Source organism: Ostrea edulis, chromosome 9, assembly GCF_947568905.1.
Source record: "Ostrea edulis chromosome 9, xbOstEdul1.1, whole genome shotgun sequence".
NCBI lineage: Eukaryota > Metazoa > Mollusca > Bivalvia > Ostreida > Ostreidae > Ostrea > Ostrea edulis.
Window position 1 is genome coordinate 33,972,711 of NC_079172.1, and position 21,841 is coordinate 33,994,551.

The 21,841-nt window shown below is 36.4% G+C and overlaps 1 protein-coding gene across 1 annotated transcript in view; it reads left to right on the top strand.

The window, feature by feature from the left end:
• Positions 1-21,841, top strand: part of LOC125658799 (tyrosine-protein kinase receptor torso-like) — a 55,665-nt gene that overhangs the window by 13,832 nt on the left and 19,992 nt on the right. Inside the window, exons 3-12 of the mRNA XM_048890220.2 lie at positions 7,687-7,737; positions 7,925-7,984; positions 8,884-8,962; positions 11,058-11,248; positions 13,748-13,880; positions 16,735-16,833; positions 18,463-18,539; positions 18,644-18,815; positions 20,501-20,721; positions 21,036-21,150. Coding sequence (XP_048746177.2) covers positions 7,687-7,737; positions 7,925-7,984; positions 8,884-8,962; positions 11,058-11,248; positions 13,748-13,880; positions 16,735-16,833; positions 18,463-18,539; positions 18,644-18,815; positions 20,501-20,721; positions 21,036-21,150 — 1,198 coding nt within the window. The remainder of the gene's footprint in view (positions 1-7,686; positions 7,738-7,924; positions 7,985-8,883; positions 8,963-11,057; positions 11,249-13,747; positions 13,881-16,734; positions 16,834-18,462; positions 18,540-18,643; positions 18,816-20,500; positions 20,722-21,035; positions 21,151-21,841) is intronic.

The window sequence follows — 21,841 nt, forward strand, 5'->3', positions numbered from 1 at the left end:
ACTCAGTTAAACAAATAAAGAAATTGTAAAAAATAAATTATTGTTAGTTTCTAAATGAAATTGAAAGTATATAATAAAAAGGTTATAGACTTTGTATGGGAAAATATGACGACCTCGTTTTTTGTCGCGGACCGACCTCGCAAGCTCGGTCCGTCTACGCGCCTAAAAACTCGGTCGTCATATTTTCCCATACAAAGTCTATAACCTATAATTATATGGTCGTTATAACGATCTAGTTTGCCAATACAACTTGTCATTGGGTCAATTGTTGACGAGTTTCATACCAATTGTTAGGCTGTTTGTTACACACTGATCTTGACTACGAATTACTCGGTGTATCTGATCAAGATATAGGGATCACGGTGAATGTGACCGGTCGACAGGAGATGCTTACCCCTCCTAGGCACCTGATCCCACCTTTGGTGTGCCCAGGGGTCCATGTTTACCCTACTCTTAATTTTGTATTCCTTATAAGAGTTAAGAGATTGATCGCTATTCGTTGTCTTCAGCTTTTCATTCAAAAGTTTTTACATTATATTGATTGATTGAATATTGTTTAACGTCCCTCTCGAGAATATTCCACTCATATGGAGACGTCACCACTGCCATGAAAAAATCTCTTGCTATGGCCTTCAATTCCACATTTAAATCAATCAATGACAATATTAACAATAATTATTTTCATTCATATATGGCGATTCGATATATCCCAATGAATTCAAAATAAAAGGCACTAGTCTTCCAAATCTGTCATTTTTTGAATTTGCATTTTTTCCATTGAAATGTATATATATGCATATATTATAATAGGATTTATAATTCAGTGTGTAATCAATGGGATTTCACATTGACCACCCACTCACACATACAATAAAAGAGTTGAACATGAAGGGTGAATATATCGAACATGCATATAATATCAGTACAGGTAGCATAGAGATGTTAGGTATATTGCATGAAGCTCTTGATATAGTAAGTTTTCATATGTAATGGCTAAATAAAAAGAAAACAAAACTTAATTTAGCTGGAAAGTTAATCTTACACAGACATGCAAAATATACTGTTTTGCACTGAAGAATCCACTGTAGCTTTAAAAGAAAACAGTAAACTTTGAAAATATCTTGTAAACATACATCAGTAAGACCACACGGATATTTAGGATTATATCCTTATTGTTTAAATATGTTGTACATTTTTCATTCAGCAGAATAGTCTCAAATCAGAAAGGCAGATATCGAAAACAGCCCTTTATGACAGTAGTTCTACCTACAGACATATATTTGAAATACCTAAAAATTGCACAGATTATAGTCATTTGATAAAAACAAATCGCCATTGTTCTTGACACCATTTAGATGAAAAGTGAAGATAACGAACAGTGATCAATCTCGTAACTCCTTTAAGAAAACAAAATAGAAAGGGTTGGGCAAAATGAGACCCCTGGATATACCAAAGATTGGATCAGGTGTCTAGGAGGAGCAATCATTCCCTGTCGACCGGTCACACCCGCCATGGGCCCAATATCTACATCAGGTATACGTGTAATCTGTAATCACAATCAGTATGTTATGAACGACCTAACAATCGGTATGAAACACGTCAGACAGAATTTGACTCAAAGATAGGATGTATTGGCAAACTAGATTATTATAACGACCATAGAATGTGCGAAACGTTGACTTTAACGAGACTGTTGAAACTTCCGTAACATCAACTTGTTTGTCAGGAGCCCGCTTCGATTTAAAAACTGATCATACGCAGAACAAGCTCTTCCGTATCGAATCAGTTGCGAGAGATAAACACCATATGCAATTTTCTTGACTGTTAAATAAGATATTGTATCAAAAATAAAGATTAACGGCAAACCCAATTTCTTGACCAACGGGATGATTTCAGCTACTCCATCGTTAACTTCCCAGATTTATGTAGCAATATTCCATTATCACCTGCATGAAAGGTGAAGGTAACGAACAGTGATCAATGAAAGGTGAACATAACGAACAGTGATCAATCTCATAACTCCTATTAGCAATACAAAATAGAGAGTTGGGCAAACACGGACCCCTGGACACACCAGGTGGGACCAGGTGTTTGGGAGGAGTAAGTATCTTCTGTCGCCGTAATCCCTATATCATGATCAGGTAAACGGAGTTATCTTTAGTCAAACTGAAATGGGCCTAGAACGGCCTAACAATCGGTATGAAACAAGTCAGACAGCATTTAACCCAATGGTAGGTTTATTGGAAAACCATATCGTTATAACGATCATAGAATTTGCGAAATGCTGACTTTAAACAATGCTGTTGAAACCCCGCATCATGAACTTGTTTGTCAGTAGCTTGCCTCGATTTAAAAAAAACAACAACTGATCATATGCAGAACAAGCTCTTGCATATCGAATAAATGATTTTTTCGAATTCTAAAGTACTCTAGAACCTTGTAGATCAATGACCAATATATTGGGTCGAGTTCGTTTTTAAAATCTATCGAGGAATATATTTCTATATATGCCATTAAACCATAGATAAATCTAGTATTTGACCTTATCTATTAAAAGCAGACTACTGAGATACTGAAATAATTGAATCCAAAATTTGTGTCAATCTACGGCTAAGACAATCGGAAATAGATTTATAAAAGACATTTAGTAAAGTAATGGAACGCCGCTAATTTTCTAAATCCTGTCTTGGTATTTCACCTTGTGGTAAACATGAAATAATGCCATGTCTTGGTGAAATAGGTAGCTCTTTTCTGTAAAAATACGATTAATTGCTCGTAATATGAAACAATTTAGATAATTCCAAAAGCATTTAAAAACAAACTATGTGGTAAACCCATCACTACCAGGGAACTTCTGATGATTATTTTTCATATTTTCAACACTTTAAGAGCTCCACTTTCTAGAATATTGCATGTACTGAGAGAGAGAGAGAGAGAGAGCTTGATGCATGTTCATCTACATTTCTTATCGAGTATATTTATAATTTCATTGAGATAGATATCAATAAGTTCTCTATCTCTATTTTCATATAATATCTCAGAAAAGTGTTTAATTAACCTGTTTGAGAATTTCCAACTGGTCATAAATAAAGAACAAGGAAGGATTTTGTACATAAAAGCCCAAAGAATTTCTCTGTATTAAATGTGTCTTGAATAAAGCATGATCTGTGTTTTCAGTAAGTTAAGTATCAGCTAAGTATACTATATCAACTTAAATCAAAGTTGTTGCTTATTTGAAAGTATTATTTCGTCATAAGTGAGACGTTCCCCCGCCTTTTGGTAAAAAAAAAAGAGCTTGGTAGCTGTTAAATTTCATCCAGATTATTGTTTAGAAAAAGGTGTGTTCATCTGTCGAGCAAAATAAAATTAATATATATCGTGTGCTAACAGAAGATGAAAAATGTATTTAATATGAATTTGCTTGACGTATGCGATGTATGTTTTCTGAAAGGTAAACCCCCTGAATTTATGAGTTTATGCATTGATTTTGGCATTTTTGCTCGCTGTTGGCGTATAACACTAAGCAATTTTGGGATCAAATTAAATGTAGTTTTGGTTTGCTTACCTATATATATATTCCTTATTTGAATCTCAGATTTTGGGACTCCTACTGAAATTATCCATTTTCTGAGCCAGATGACTGTAAAAACTATACCTGCTTCTTTGTTTTATTCAGTGCAGATCCTCTTTATTTGTTTTATTATGGGATTAAACATTCTTTTTGAAGAATTTATCGATGTGTAAACTCTGGACATTTTACTCACAAACTGAATAAAAGTGCTTCGCACTTTTATGTTAAGTTTGTGAGTAAAATATCCAGAGTTTACACATCGATACATTCTTCAAAAAGAATGTTTGATTCTTATAATTACAATTCGTTCCTTGTATTATCAATTTAAAAAATTTGAATAGTTTCCCCGCACTATGTTATTTGTTTTCAGGCGCGTATGTATACATAGCGTTTGTGGATTTATTGATGTGTAGATTCTCCTTTAGATTTATTTTTGTCCAATCATAACAATTGTAATAAATAACATTGGAATTATTAATGAAGAGGCGAAGATAACGAACAGTGTTTAATCTAATGCATCCTTTAAGGAATACAAAATAAAAAGTAGGATCAGGTGTTAAGGAGTAGTCAGCATTTTCTGTCGACCGGCACACCTGCCGTGAGCCTTACATTTTGATCAGATAAACGGAGTAATCTGTAGTCGGAATCAGTGTGCCAAGAGCGGCATAACAATCGGTATGAAACACGTCCGACGGGATGTGATCCAATGACAGGCTGTATTAGCTATCTAGAGCGTCATAACGAACATATAATTTGCAATATGCTGACTTTAAACGAGGCTGTTGAAACCCCTGTAACATTAACTTGTTTGTCAGCAGCTTGCCTCGATTTCAAGAAAGCATACACAAAACAAGCTCTTGTGTATCGAATGAAAGACGAAGATGACGAACAGTGATGAATCTCATAATCATAAATAATCTCATAATCGAATCAGTTGAGAAAAATAAACACCTTATATTGCGCGATTCTAAGCTGGAAACGTATTTTGTAGGTCTGTCTCCCTCTTCAACTCATCTTGCACGTGATCTTATTAATGGACAATGCGTTCTTTTCATCCTTAGTTTCACTAGATCAGATTTTATTTCATTTAAAATGTCTATTTTTATATCAACTTCTGACTATAAAAGATCTCTTTCGTCGTATAGTGATTTTCCTTACTTTTCTTTATGCAGTTTTTATACGCCCGTATTTAGACAGGACGTACTATGGTACAACAATGCCTGTACATCCGTGCTACCGTCTGTCCTCTTGGGGGTTTCAGTTTCTAATTTCATTTCTCTGTCACCTATCAAGCTGAAACTTGCTATGTACCTTCTCTGTGGATCACTCTAGATCATGTTGCAATTTTGCAGGAGTTTTGCCCTTTCATTGGAAAATCTTTGTTCTAGGGGGTACATAATTTTTCCGTTAACTCCTCCCACAACTTTCAAGTGAGGACCATCTTGTTTTACAGAGTGCTTATATGGGTATTGACGATATGCAGGTAGTAAGGATTTTGATTTTCTTCAATTTTTGAGAGAAGTACAGGTTGTTGGACGTAGTCCGTTTTGAGAAAATATTACATAGAAAAAAAGATTTGTCCATTGAACTACTCCCACATTCTTCAAGTGAGAACCTTCTTATTTTACAGAGTGTATGTGGCAAGGATTTTGATTTCCTTAATTATTGAGAAAATTACAGGTTGTTGAACTTAGTCAGTTTGAGGAATCATTACATAGAGAGTAAATGATTTGTCAGTTTTCCTTCCACGATGTTCAAGTGAGGAACTTCTTATTTTACAGAGTATCTGTATCGGTAGGGAATATGTGCATGTGGCAAGGATTTTGATTTTCTTTAATTTTTGAGAAAATTACCGGTTGTTGAACTAAGTCCGTTTTCAGGAATTATATTGAATGAATGACTTGGTTTTTACTTTTTTAACTTGTCTAACAGTTTAGAAGCTAGATTCTTTGGAAATAACTTGAATATGTGTATAGTGCAAGTATTTTGATTCTCAACCATATTCAATTTTCTTTAATGTTTTAAATATGTGCAGGTTGTTAAACTCGCTCAAAACTCTTGGTTGTTTATCCCCCTCTTGTCATAGTTTATGCTAAGACCCTTTATTTATGAAAGGTGAAGATAGCGAACAGTGATCAATCTCGTACCTCCTATAAGCAATGCAAAATAGATAGTTGGGCAAACACGGACCATGTGGAATCATGAGCCTAGGAGGAGTAAGCATACCCTGTCGACTGGTCACACCCGCCGTTCGAGTCCTATATCTTGATCAGGTGAACGGAGTTACCCGTAGTCAAAGTCAGACAGCATTTCACCCAATGCTAGGTTGCACTGGCAAACTAGATTGTTATAATGACCATATACTTTGCGACAAACTAATAATTCAACTTTATGACAAACTGGGTGAATTCAGCTTCTTCATCGTTAATATCCTATATTTATGTAGCAATATTCCAATATCATCTATATATGGAGTTTATGTATCTCACCTTATTCGATAGGTGAGAGTATGTTTTGTGCATGACCATTTTTTCGAGGCAGGCTACTGACTATTCAGTTGATGTGACACGAATTCCAACAGTCTCGATTAAAGTCAGAATCTCAAAACATTTGTGATCGTAATAATGATCTAATTGCAAATATAACCTGCCATTAAATAAAATGCTTTCTGACGTGTTTTATCATAATGTTCAGGTCGTTTTTACATACTGATTCTGACTACGGATTAGTCCTTTTACATGATCAAGATATAGGACTCACAGCGGGTTTAATCAATCAACAGGGGATGTTTACTCTTCCAAGGCTCTTGCTCCGATATCCAGGTTTTTCCAGGGTCCGTGTTTGCCCTACTCTTAATTTTGTAATCTTGTCTTATTTACATGAGTTATGAGATTTGATACCGATTGTTAGGCCTTACTTCGCACATTGATTTTGACTAAAGATTACTGTTTACCTGATCAAGATATAGGGCTTACGGCGGGTGTGACTGGTCGGCCGAACTCTTTAATTTGTATTCTTTGTGGGAGTAATAAGATTAATCACTATTTGTTATTTTCGCCTTTCATTTATCACTCTTCGTTATTTTCACTCTTCGTTATTTTCACTTCTGTAAGCGATATGTCAGAGTGCATTATCCAGAGGTGCACTTCAGATAAACTCTCTGGGGGACATATTTTGACCTTTACGAAAGAATGATAGTACTAAGATTGATGACAATAGCCACCTAGGAGATAATAGTACGGATTTGTGTAACGAAGACCTCACAAAACTACTAATTATACAGTATGTAAATAATTATGTATGTGTAGATAACAAGTGAACGTGACAAAGTCGTCTTTTTTAACACAAAGGGCAGTAAAAGTTTCACTTGAATATAAACGTACGACATTTAATGTTCAACCACAGAAGCCGAAGACATTATTTCTTTTTCGTGCATCTTCTTTATTCTAGCATTTCCTATAAATGCCACTTTTATTCCTATATTCAAGATTTCATCATTCCCTCATACATTCTAATTGTTTTGAGTGAAGTTTTTTGTTGAATTTTGCAAATGCAATTTTTTTTTCTTTTTTGATATTGTGTATAAACTGATACACAGACGAAAAACTGTTACAATATCTACCACGTCTTTTTGACCAAGTATGTTTGCTTTTACTTCCTGCAATGATAGAACATGGAATCCAAAATGTGTTATAAGATTTCGTATGTTTATTTTGTCTGTTGGTTTATATCCCATTTGACGTCATCAGCTGTAGGTAAAGTTCCACAGCTCTTGACTTACGCATGACAGTGAGTGTTCTTCATCTTTCCAACGCCCACTGTGACTCACGGGGGATTTCGGTTTGTTTCATATCCGAAAGACCCGTGAGCCCAGGGCTTGGCGAATGAGCAGCCAGAATATGTGTTAAACGTCTTAGGTTTGATGTAACCATTGGCGGACCAAATCTGGTACCTTTCAGTCACAAAGCGATCACCATAACTACTAGGGTACGGCGTCCGTTAGGTGTTATAGGGCAAACAAAAGGCGTTATGATTTTCAACCTTCTCCGTCACATACATGCATTATTCTGTTCTTTTCCTAAATATCTATTTTTCAATAATATTGTTTATTGTAGAATTTCAAAGACAATGGTCAATTTTCATGCAGGACTCCAGCTTGTAAACAGGTAAGGGTACCCTAGAGGAAATCTTGAAGTCTATGTATAAATGTATTGATATAAAAAAGAACACATATCACACACACACACACACACACACACACACACACACACACACACACACACACACACACATGATAATATATATAATATGTAAACAGTTGTTATTCTATTTGTCACATCATTCCTTTTCCAGTGCCTGATTCCCTGTTCCACCAACCTGATTCAGAGTAGAACGAACTGTCAAAAAGAGTGTGTAAGTAGAGCAAACTCTCAGAAATCTAGGCGAACTGCTGGATAGCATATGCAAGCTATGCAAACTACCACATAGCGCACGGAAGTAGAACGAACTGTCAGATATCATGTGTAAGTATGGCGAACTGTCAGATATCGATCGTGTGTAAGTACAGCGAACTGTCAGATATCATGTGTAAGTACAGTGAACTGTCTGATATCGTGTGGAAGTAGAACGAACTGTCTGATATTGTGTGTAAGTAAAACGAACTGTCAGATATTGTGTGTAAGTACAACGAACTGTCAGATATCGTGTGTAAGTACAGCGTACTGCCAGATAAACGAACTGTCAGATATCGTGTGTAAGTACAGTGTACTGCCAGATATTGTGTGTAAGTAGAGCGAACTGTCAGATATCATGTGTAAGTAGAGTGTACTGCCAGATATCATGTGTTAGTAGAGCAAACTGTCTGATATCGTGTGTAAATACAGCGAACTGTCACATATCGTGTGTAAGTACAGTGTAAGTAAGTAAGTAATTTTTATTTAAAGTCGGAACTATATACTGCCAGATATCGTGTGTAAGTACAGTGTACTGTCAGATATCGTGTGTAAATACAGCGAACTGTCAGATATCATGTGTAGTTAAAGTGAACTGTCAGATATGGTATGTAAGTACATCGAACTGTCTGATATCGCGTGTAAGTTAGACGAACTGTCATATATGGAGTGTACGTACAGCGTACTGCCAGATAAACGAACTGTCAGATATCGTGTGTAAGTAAAGCCAACTGTCAGATATCGTGTATAAGTAGAGCGAACTGTCAGATATCGTATGTAAGTTACATGTTTAATGAACACTGGGGTATTTTCGGAACCAGAATATTTTGATATACAGTGATGTTAATTTTTGTTTTGTAGGGTCTTGATCAACATGACTGTATATCAAGCTGCTCTTTTGTACAGTCTACTTCTTTCAATCAAAGTTTCGTGGAACCAGGTTTGTATGACGGGAGTAGAAATGATAAATGACCTTTTGGTCAACATAACGAAATCAACAATGATCCGAAAATACTTTCCAAGATTTATTTTCAACAATTTGATATATTGTCAAAGTGAGAATGAGGGTCTTGTAGCATTTCCCCGTGCTCTGCTTCTCTTCCCAACATTTGTAGGCCTCCTTTTGGAGGCATCATGGAAATATGTCTGCGATGATGATAAGTCTGAAAAGACATATATCCATTTTGTCAGTTACATGACCGCTACAAGTCCGTTTGTCTAACGTTGAAAGAACGTTGTATCGATTTCTCATGCGTCCCATGTTCGTTTAACCCGGTACTTGTCCGTATTCAGACGGTAATGTCCGTTAATCGACGGCTAATTGCCCGGTACATGTGAAGTAATCGTGCAGTTCTTAAGCGTTTTATAAGCTTCATACACCGATCGCAGGAGCCCCGAGCAATGGCGGGAACGACTTTTATCAACGGATACCAACGGACAGCATTATGTCTCATTCATTTTTTATTAATGCGATGTCCGTTTATACAATCCGGTAAGGTGTGACTGCTCCTTAGGCATCACGAGGTAGATAAAGACTGTTTTAGTAGTTGGGTTAATGGTTTGATTGAGTACTCCATCAGTTGAAATTTAATTTTGTGTGTGCTCGTGCGTGTATTAATATTAGAAAGTGTTTGCCCAACTATCTATTTTGTATTGCTTATAGGAGTTATGAGATTGATCACTGTTCGTTATCTTCACCTTGCATTAAGACAAACATTCCTAATTGTCCCCAAGTTTCTCTACTTATTTTCAAAAGCGACTGACGTAATGTTCTAAGCAGACGAACAGAATCTCAGCATGCCCTGGAATGTAACTCTGACGTAACTTGAAGATCGAACCAATTAAACCCACATCACGTCTCCATATGGGTGAAGACATTCTCGAGTGAGACGTTAAACAATATTCAATCAACCCACACCAGTGCCACTTTAAGCACATGTCTTCTTCTACAGGGCGGGGACTATCTTATTCGACATGACCTACATATGAATAAGAAACATTCCACCACAGACTAGTGTCATTTAAGCGAGTTAATATTTTATATTATGACATTAATTATACGTTCAACGTTTCTGTGATGTGACTTTACTAAGTGATTACCGTGAATCTTACTGTAATTATAATGAATCCAGTTTTAATTTTCTTTCCCTATAGCTGCATTGCAGTATCTAATTAACTTCTTCATATTCTCCGTGCGAACAGAATATACTCGCACAAAGTTTTACACAAGGCTCTGCTTAAACTAGATGCTATGAATGACTGGATATCTCTTACATGTACACCAGTCACTGGTCGCGGTAGCTCAGTGGTAGAGCGTAATAGGGAGGTCGTGAGTTCTAGCCCCGCTGAAGCTTGTGCCATGGCCACGTCAAACCTAAGATGTTAAAATAGGTATTCATTGCTTCTTCGCCAAATGCTCGGCATTTATTCGTGAGAATAACGGGTCTTTTGGATTTGACCTTAAAACGGATTTTCCGTGTCGCGACAGGCATTAGCACGATAAAGAACTGTTACTGCTACGGCCCTCAGCGGTAAGCATTGGTCGAAATCTCTACAGCTGGTGACTTCTCAATTTCATGACTTCTAACATGCATGAATACTGTCATTCAGATCATTTTCACTTAATCGTGACTAAATTGCCCGCTGTTTTTGTGTCAGACACACGTAACATATTCCAATATAGTATGACATCATTGCTACCACTTTGATATTCATACTTTGCACTTATTGAAAACGACAGGAAGAAGTTGGTATGTTTTACAGGCTATTAACTAAATATTTGGACATATGCACTCCCAAGCTTAAGGTTCTTACGTGGTACTGCCACGGGCGAATTGCGGTTGTGACTGGTCAACAGTAAAGGTGCCCTCCTACTGAGCACCTTACCCCACCTCTGTAGTAATCAGGGATCTGTAGTTGCATGTACCCTGCTCTTGATTTCGTATTCTTTATAAGAATTATGACAATGATCAATGTTCCTTATCTTCACTTCATTGATGTTACATACGGAAAGTTTTTGTTCGGTAATTTTGCAGGTATAATGATGCATTTGGCCCTACAGACGTGTAGATTCAATGAACCAGCAATGGGAAACATTTCGCAGACCTTCAATGTTGTTTTGAAGTGGAATCCCGAAAGCAGTGACATAAATGTGACAGAGTATACCATTTGGAGAAAAATTAAGCTAGATTCGTTTCAGGAAAGAGAATGGCAGTTGATCAACATAGTGAGTACATTTGTTATTCGTTTTCTTCAGATGAACAGGTACATGTATCAGGTCTTCTCTGATTTTGTTGGTCTTACGCTTCCATCAAAATTGTCATCGTAAAGTATTGACACGAGGTTAAACACGATTGTCTGAAGCAGACAAGACTAGTAAAGAATCGGCACCGTGAGTCCTGTTTCGGATTACCTGTCAAATGAACTCAGTTTAACTCTAAATTGAGAAAACAAATTCCTGTCTAATTGAATAAACAATAACAAATACATTGGGTTGGTTGCGTTTGTTACGTGATCGCATTTAAATAGTATCTCAAAATTTACTAGCGGAAAAAAGAAACGCAAGTTCGAGTGGGTTTTTGTTGTTGTTGCAATATCACTTTTAGACACGTCGACGACATTTGATTAGATTTGACATGGGACTACCTCCGAGCACTGTGAAAATGTGCTTCGGTTACAATTCAACCGACCGTGACCCCACTTGACGCTGCATGCTTTCAGTAGATTTTTGAAAGCGTGTATTCGGGGTACTCCTGCACCGTATTTGCTGGTAAATCATTACAAATTGAACAAAGATCAGCTGCACAACATTTCTTTTCTACGCGATTGTTGAGCGAAATGCCGCGATTGAATTAAGTCGATTGGGGTAGGGTCATTACTTTGATATTGCATGGGTATTCGCAACGTCATGTAGCCCAGTAATATGGTGTACATGAGACAACAATACCCCTTTAGTTGGATATCTCAGAGTCACGGGGAAATTGGGTGACCGTCCCAGGAGCGGACGACCGCGCGATACATCACGGCGTCAAGATTGAGGCATACGTCTCTCGCACCTCCGTAACCGATTTCAGACGGTGACAGAAACGGCACGCCAGTGTGTCTACGAATGCTTAGGAATAGGTTGTGGGAGTTTGATTTAAGGCCACGACGTCCTTAAGTTGGACCGCCACTTACGCAGAGGTGACGACAATGACGAATGCAGTGACTGCTTGCACATACACCTAATAGGTTTCATTTGGCCTATTGGTGATGCATGTAAATCACTGACGAGTCTCGCTTAACGCCTTACAGATGGACCACAACGTGTTTATCGACGTCATGGGGAGCGATATTCTGACGCTTGTGTAACGAAAAGCAACGAATTTGGTGGAGCGTATTTTATGATATGGGCAGGGAGATTTCAAGGTGAGGAAGCACCTCTAGTTGTTATCAATGGCAATCCTATAGCAGTAACATATCCTCCCTCTTGTCTATCAACGTAATCTTCCGTTGCAGTAGGGCAACGCGAGTCCCGATGTTGCTAGGTTTTGTCGTAACTCTGGCTCCAAACCACGTCCCAGTTCTTGGTTGGCCACTATACAGTCCAAATTTGTTCCCAATCGAGGATTTGTAGGAGGAACTGGACAGAGGAGTTAAGAAGCGCGTCAACGCCCCATATAACGTCGTTCAACTCACACAGGTCCTTATTCAGGAGTGGAATGATATGCGTATAAGGTTAATAAACACCTTGATATGGTCCATGTTAAGGAGAGTAAGAGCAGCAACTGAAGTCAGGGGAGCGCACACATGCTACTGATTTGAATCTAGAAACTGCGTAGGGTACCCTTGTTTTAAAGCTATCCATGCAAATGCCGTCTGTGATAGGATATTAAAAATCATCAAAATGCATTCAGTATTGATGAAATAATTGAGAAACCCAAACAATTACCTAATCATCAATGAATCAGGTAAATCATAATCTATCGAAAATAAACTTGCGTTTCTTTTTTCCGTTAGTATACATAAACGGATCACAACAGCAATGCATTTCAAAACACGTGCATACTTGTACATTACATAAAGTTGAAGGACGGGTTGGAGAGTGCTAAAAGAATGCTCTTTTGGTCTTGTAACAAGCCTTGCAATGCCAAACACGCACCTGAAATACTATTCATACTGAGCGGCAAATCCTTTGTGCGTGAAATAATTACTAAGAATAGATCGACCATTCCTCTCAAAATGTAAAGAATTGTTTCCCTCTCGACGCTGGAGAGACAAGTTGTGCATGGAATAATTATTCCTATGCCGTCTATTCTGTATCATTAACATACTGACGAGTCACGTGTTTCGTAAGGCGTCCTTAATCTCCCCACAATGTGAGGACATTCATCAGGTCAGTGAGTGTAAAGACATAGTCTGGCAGCTTGACAGTGGCATTTAAAAAACGTACCGCATTCTTGTATGAGTTCAGGTAAATATCCATGTGGGGCCTTAAAGTTTCTACAGTATGGGATTATATTTGTATATCAATTATATCAGCATTGTTTTTTCTGACAAAACGAAAAACAAAATTTATATCATAATTCCGATTATCCTTTTGTCTATTCGTACCTCTTTTTCTCAAATATTTGTACGACTTAGCCAGTGCATGTTCAGTCTATATTTTGGTGATCTATCAGAATGACCACAGTAATGGAAATCTAGTAAACATATTTTATTCATATAATATACATTTGTTTGGTAGACAAATGCGTCGAGATTGAAACTAGACGATTTAACCCCAGAAGTGGATTATAAATTTAAAGTTGTTCCAGTATCACTTGAGGATGGTCGTCTGATGCAGTCTTCAGAAACGGAGTGGATTAAGACGTTCGGAGGTACATAAATGTACAATGTAGTCCAAAATCCTATAACCATGTACAGTACTGTCCAAAATCCTATAACCATGTACAGTGCAGTTCAAAATCCTATAACCATGTACAGTACAGCCCTAAATGCTATAATCATGCACAGTACAACCCTAAATGCTATAACCATGCACAGTACAGCCCTAAATGCTATAACCATGTACAGTACAGCCCACAATGTTATAACAATCTTCAGTACTGCCCCACAATGCTATAACGATCTACAACACAGTCCATAATTTTATAACAATATATAGTGCAGTCCACAGTGATATAGCAATGTACATTACAACTCCAAATGTTAAAACAATGTATATTACAACCCAAAATGTTATAACAATGTACATTACAACCCAAAATGTTATAACAATGTATATTACAACCCAAAATGTTAAAACAATGTACATTACAACCCAAAATGTTATAACAATGTACATTACAACCCAAAATGTTATAACAATGTACATTACAACCCAAAATGTTATACAGTACCCGCAACGTTATTCTTGACATTCCTATCGTGCTCTATCGTGCGTGTATCCTATCGTATCGTGTGTGTATCCTATCGTATCGTGCGTGTATCCTATCCTATCGTGTATCAGGTTTTCCGTTTTCTATCGTGTTTTGCGTTTATCAGGTCTATCGTGTATCGTATTTTGCGTGTATCAGGTTTTCCGTTTATCGTGAAAATCGTTTATCGTGTAGCTTCGGAAACTATCGGGATCGTATATAAAATCTAATGAAAAAGTACGATACTTTCCGAAACCTTTATTCGTTTTGTTAAAGAAGCTATTTTTAGGAATCGAGGAAAGACGGTGTATTTGAAGGAGAACATAAAGTTGTCGATTTTAAGGCAGAAGAAGAGCTATTTGTCTGTCCAGAGAGAGTGAAAATTTATCACAATTTAATTCTAAGTAGTCTGGAAAGTAGGCAGTGGTCCGTCGAGCGAACCGAGGACAGTAAATCTGAAAGCTCCTTCATCTGAAGTTCATAAACATTTGTTTGTCTAGAAACAATTATTTGTAATTAACACTAACAAAAAAATAGACAGTTCCGATTTGAAAGGGAAAATCAGTAAATTACATTGTTTATCACATACATGTATATTTTGATAATGGTTCTTTTTCTTCCGATTTTTTCACCTGTATGTTACCTATATAGCAACTGCTGAACTTGTGCGCGTCCTTATATCTGATTTTGTGTATCAGCCGTGTTTTGACAGCTAGCATTCTCAGGGACATTGTATTTCACACATTTAGAAGATTAAGTTTAAAAGGGTGCAAGGGTGTTGTATCCCCCGAAATTCTGCTCAACTGGGCACGATTCCGCTGTCATCGTTGTTTTTTTTTTTTTTTACTTGTACTTGTACACATGTACCAATAGGCGTACGTGTAGATACTGGAAATTTATGCTGGTTTTGATGATTATTTGAATTTTTTACACACTAAGCGTTTCAAAATTGCGAATTTAAAACAAGCCGGGTTTTGTTTATGTTTTTTAAACAGTTTATTTATGTTTTGTTAACAAAATATCAATTCAAATAAATATGTTCCAATTACTTATGACTATCAATTATCATTCATAGTGTTAAAATATCTAACAGGTGTAGTGCGGTTGATTTTTTTTAAAGCGGTCGTTATGAAAATAACTTGAGATGTTGAATGAGCCGTGAACTTAGAGCTTGATGCAAAATAACCCCCTCCTCGCTACACACACAATATTACTTGGTTTTATTTCATATTCAAGGTAATATACATTAGCATAAGAGAGCTACTGAAGCATGATATCACTACCTCATATTACATTTAGCTAATTCCCTGTATAATTTATATATTAAACATTAGGTGACAATATAAATTTTAGAATCATTGGCTGAGAAAATTCATATAGATATCAAATAATGAATTCAATGCCGTATATTTATTAGTTTTTTTTTATTTTAGCTGTGATGACATGAAAAAACAAATAATAATAAAAAAAAAAAAGACGTACGACCGTGGATTAAAGAGTTTTTATGGTACAAAACCGATCAATGTTTTAAACAAATGTTACCGCGACAGGGACAGGTAACTAATAGTCATTCCGCGATGAGAACGCGGTTTTCCCGAGTTACCTATAGATTTTTCCCATCGCGAGAACGCGGAAAACAAGAAATCCGCGTTGTCCATAATGTAGGTATATACTGAGCATTGAAATCCTTCAATATTATTATCAACATAATGTAATTATGTTGTAGGTATCAAAATTTCGTTCTGTCTAAATCGTTTCTAAATTTACAACATTTCTATCAGGTTTTCCGTTTATCGTGAAGATCGTTTATCGTGTTTTGCGTTTATCAGGTCTATCGTGAAGATCGTGTATCAGGTTTTGCGTTTATCAGGTTTATCGTGTATCCTATCGTATCGTGCGTGTATTCTATCGTATCGTGCGTGTATCCTATCCTATCATGCGTGTATCGTGTCCTATCGTTTATCATGTCAAGAATAACGTTGCGGGTACTGTAACAATGTACATTACAACCCAAAATGTTATAACCGTGTACAGTACAGTCTATAGTATTATAATCTACAGTACAGCTCACAATGTAATAACAATCTACAATACTGCCCATATTGTTGTTAACAATCTTCATTCATATTTTAAAGATTATAGAAAGCAGATGATGCGTAAACTCCATATCAGAAGGAAACAGTAGATATTTTCACGCCAAATGAGAATATCCTACATGCTGTTACAGATTTTACCATTATATAGTATGTTTATATGCCCGTCTCGTGTTCAATCCGTGTACTACAAACCAATCATAGATTATTTTATTATACAGGAGACTCTGCAGTTCAAAAGCCAGCCAAGGTTACCGTCTCTAACGAAACAATTAAAGAGCGGTCTGTGAAGGTTCTGTTATCCTGGGATCTGCCACCTGGTGAGCATATTTTTTGTTTGTTTGATTGATTGCATTATATCATGTTTCCTTCATGTCATTTTACTTGATTTTTTGTGGTACCAGTTGTTGCATTTCAAGAGAAGACCTCGAGGGTATTTTGAGACAGTACCCGGTTCATTATCATTTGGATTACATATATACATGCATTGAAACTGATATTTCAATAAAGCTAACCGTTGAACCTACAGAGACTGGTATTAGCATATGATACAGAGAGTTATGAGTCTGTACGCAGACAATGAAAAGTTGCACACCACCCTGGGGTTGAATGTCTCTATGAATATAGATGTAAGAAATAAAACATCAAAACTATTCCTAGAATTATACTTCCTGCAAGAAATAATCATAACACCGATATTCGACAGCACTCCATTAAACTTTCCCTAACAGTAATATTTTACGGTGAATTAGTGATATGAATATAGATATACATGGAATGAAAGGCGCTCTTCAGTTGTATTATGTTGACACTGTATCTCGTTCAGCAAGCTCAAATCAAATATCCCTTGCAAATTTGGAAATTGTTATTTCGATATGTTTCTATATCATATTTTTATCATACATTCTATGAAATTTACTAAGTCAGTAGAGTTGTTCCATGTTTGACATGTTGTAAACGGACAGCTTCTGTTCCCTTATCATACTCGCGCAGTGTAACTGTCCCACGGGGTATGCAGAGAGAGAGAGAGAGAGAGAGAGAGAGAGAGAGACTTCTTATAGTCTGATGTAATCATGATAGAAAATTAAATACGCCAGAAAGAAATATAAAATTCAAAATTGTGTACTTAATGACAACTTTCGAATTCAAAGCAAATATTCTACATGTAATGTTCTTAAGTATCGATGTCATGATATAAATCAATTGTATTGATAACCATCTCCAATAACGTTGCTGTGTGTTTAGTGGAATTTTCATAGATGTAGATGTACATTGTATGGTATTTACTTATAACTCGGTAATTATACATGTAAGTTATTGACTGTATATGATTATTTATTAAGTTTGTTATTGGTTGTTGGCCTTGCCTTCTATGAACTTTAACAGTCCGACAAATTTCTGTGGACAGTCAGTAACAAATGTCATAAGTGTTTTATTTTGTCGAGGAAAATATCTTTGATATATGAATATGCATATGAAAGGTATACAAGCTTGAAAATAGACATTCTGGACGCTGTATTGGTGTCTAAATTTCGCTACTCTTCGTCTAAAGTAATTCAGGTGGTAATCAAGTGGCGCGTTTTATCCAATGGCATATCGTCATTTTAATAGCCCGAGGCAAAACAACAGGAAATATATCCTCCCGATGTTGTTGCGATGTCCGCCTCCATGCAACGACAGGCAGGTGAATTCCCGATATTCTGTCAATAGCCTTTTTATTAAATATTTTTCAAATTCTATGCACTTCGAATTCTAAAAGCATTTTTGGTAGCAGACGAAGTCTTACGCACATTACTGTTTGTAAAATGATGTGAAGTTACGGTCATCGAGTTATATAAGCACATTCACATCACGGCTTATATGTTTCAGTAAAAGCCCGGGTACTTTTTATAGAAAAATATGTCAAAAGAATATCAAATTAATTAACCTTTACGCCGTTGATTTTTCAGATAAGCCTTGTTATTACAAACTATTCTGGATGTCTGCAAACTGTGGATCTCATAAAAGTCGTGTGGTTGACTTATCGGTAGGTCGCTATTAGTGTTATTGACTTATTCGTAAATTGTTATCAATATCAATGAAATATTATCCTTTGTCACAACAAAGCTAAGTAAATAGAATTTGTTTCAGACACTACCAGGGCCATCACTATGGATATCAAAGCTTGGTTTTGGCTGTGACTATAAATTTGACATTCAGAGCTCTGTTGACTCAATTTTCAACAAAGTTAGCGACTTCAGAGTGACGTCATATCGCACCATTGACTGTCTTCCCGCCACTTCGTTTAATTATTCCATTTGTGGTAAGCGGTTACGAATAATATCTTTACATCTCAGAGATAGTTTTTCTTTATTTCAAAAGGGATTCAACATATACAAATTTTCACCCTGCTGACCTTTCATGAGAATATTGAGTTATTATATGAAAATATATTTGATTGGTCATTACCCTTGAAATGGTGTACGTAGACGATGAACGAAGGCTTAATGGTCATATTGTGAATAACTGGACCTAATCACTCTTTTAATCTTCAGAACCAAAAGACCATAAAACTCATAAAAAGTAAGAAATGTATATCCATAAATGTCATCTCAATTTCCTTGATGCGAATTAAAAAATATATATCACACATATTGGATGCAAATCAGGGTCAGTTGGGGACTGCAATCATCCACCACATTCCATAAATGATATTATAAAGCTGATTCAATATTTCCCTGACAGCTCATAAATTGCCCAACATTACTGCATCAATATCCAAATGCTGCTGCAAATCTAATGAATTCTTTCAGAGTATACGTCTAATCTTCCATGAAATGCTAAGATAACAAACAGCGATCAATCTCATAACTCCTATAAGCAATACAAAATAGAGTTGGACAAACACAGACCCCTGGATATATCAGAGGTGGAATCAGGTGCCTAGGAGGAGTAAGCATCCTCTTTGGACCGGTCACACCGGCTGTGAGCCCTATATCTTGATCAGGTAAATGGAGTTTTCCGTAGTCAAAATCAGTGTGCCAAGAACAAACCAACAATCGGTATGAAACAAATCAGACAGCATTTCACCCAATGATAGATTGTATTGGGAAACTAGATCGTTATAACGACCATAGAATTTGCGAAATGGTGACTTTAAACGGGACTGTTGAAACCCCTACACCATCAACTTGTTTGTCAGTAGCCCGCCACCATAAAATTTCACCGATTTTACTCAGTACAAAAAGTAGACAAGACAAAACCTTTTTCATATTAGCCCAATTTTGTCTTGTTTGCATTGCATTACATTCAATTGGATATCGTTAGAGATTATAGCCCTCTTCACATGCATTTATTTACTGTGTGAATTTTACACATATGCAAAAGTTACTTCTAGTGCGTAAATACAACTTTGTTATAATTTCATGTCCACATCCGCTAGCAAATTGTGTGTAAACCAGTATTAATTAATTAGTTATTTCCAAGCGCTATGTATACGTATGTATTTTTGATGATAAAGAATGAAATGGATATTTCCTTATTATTGAGCAATAGGTTTTGCCATTCTTGTTTAAATATATTTGTATATCCAGGGGGTCCGTGTTTGCCCAACTCTCTATTCTGTATTGCTTATAGGAGTTATGAGGTTGATCACAGTTCGTTATCTTCACTTTTCATTTAAACGTACTGACCCAGCAGAAGGTACTCTGTGGATGTCAATAATATGCTTATGTGAACTGTGTAATTTATGCTATGCCACCACGGATCATATGGAAAAGTTAATTTGTACCTAGTCTGACTAGAAGTAAATTTTACACAAGGAGTAAATTTGCACAAGAATAAAATAATAATAAATGGGTTCACATGATGTAATATTCTCCTAGATGCAGAAACTACACTTTTTGTGCTAAGCAGGTGCATATAAACTTGCGTCACTGAAATTAAAAATTGCATACTCACAGTATGAAAATTTGAACCTCTCTTATATTCTATTCTCTCTGATTTTAGCCCCTGAATCGCCATCAGAAATCGGAATAAAAACTGTAGAAACTTATATTGACATGGTGCACAACATGACAGCGGGAGACATATTGCTGTCCTGGAAACCGCCACCAAACATAAGCCTTAACAACAGAATCAATGTGTACCGTGTAAACTTCCGGAAGGTGGCGCCACTACATTACCTGAAGTATCTCACCCCCCATGTGAACATTACTGATGTCCCAGGGGTAAGTAATCATAGATTGAGACTGTAAGGATCATAGTGGGCAGACACAGCGTACATCTGCAAATCTTTATGTTGCAGTTCTGTAAAACGTTTGACATATAGTGATTTCGAAATATCTGTGTATAGCTTATTTACGTCATATATTTTACATTACAATTAATTTTCTATATTTGCTGTACATTATCTACGGCTTAACACAAGTTATATTTGTGCCATTGAAAGTATGGATAAGAATATTATGTTCAAATTACTCATCGCTTTTCTCTTCCACAAATGCATCAGCCATGAACATGAATCTGAATACTGTATTTGTAGAATCAGACATCGGTGATCATAAGGAAACTTCACTGGTATAATAGCTATCGTTTCTCTGTCTCCGCAATTTCCGGTGGTGGAGAGAGCAAGGGCTGCACGGAAACGTTTAAACTAGGTAGGGTATAATAGTAATGCATGACAAAACTTGGTACTACATAATAAAACACTTTTTAACATTGATTGTATCTTGATTAATGTCCCTCGAGAGAATTTTTCAGTCATATGGAGACGTAATAAAAACGGAATGACTTTGGTTGGTTGTATACTGTTTAAAGCACAAGTACTCTGCAGTTGAAATAAAACAAATATGCTAGAGTTCCTCATTGACAATACCTTCATGGTCATTGGTAATCAGGTCTTCCAACAGTCTGTTGAAATTCCTATGGGCACGAATTGTGTTCCTTTGTTAGCTGACCTGTTTCTATATTCATATGAAGCAGGATTTATTAAAAAAACTAATAAGGGAGAAGAAAAAATTTCTTGCTGTGGCCTTCAATTCGACATTTAGATATATCGACGATGATTTGTCTGTTAATAATAACTTTCATTCATATGTCGATTCGATATATTCCTGTTAGCTCGAAATAAAAGACACCACTGAGTCGTCCACTTCTGCTTCATACTTAGATATTTTATTGAAAGTAGACATTAACGGCAAACTGACAACTCAACTGTATGACAAAGGGGATGATTTCAGCTTCTCCATCGTCTACTTCCCATATTTATGTAGCAATATTCCATTATCACCTGCATATGGTGTTTATATTTCTCAACTGATTCGATACGCAAGAGCTTGTTCTGCGTAT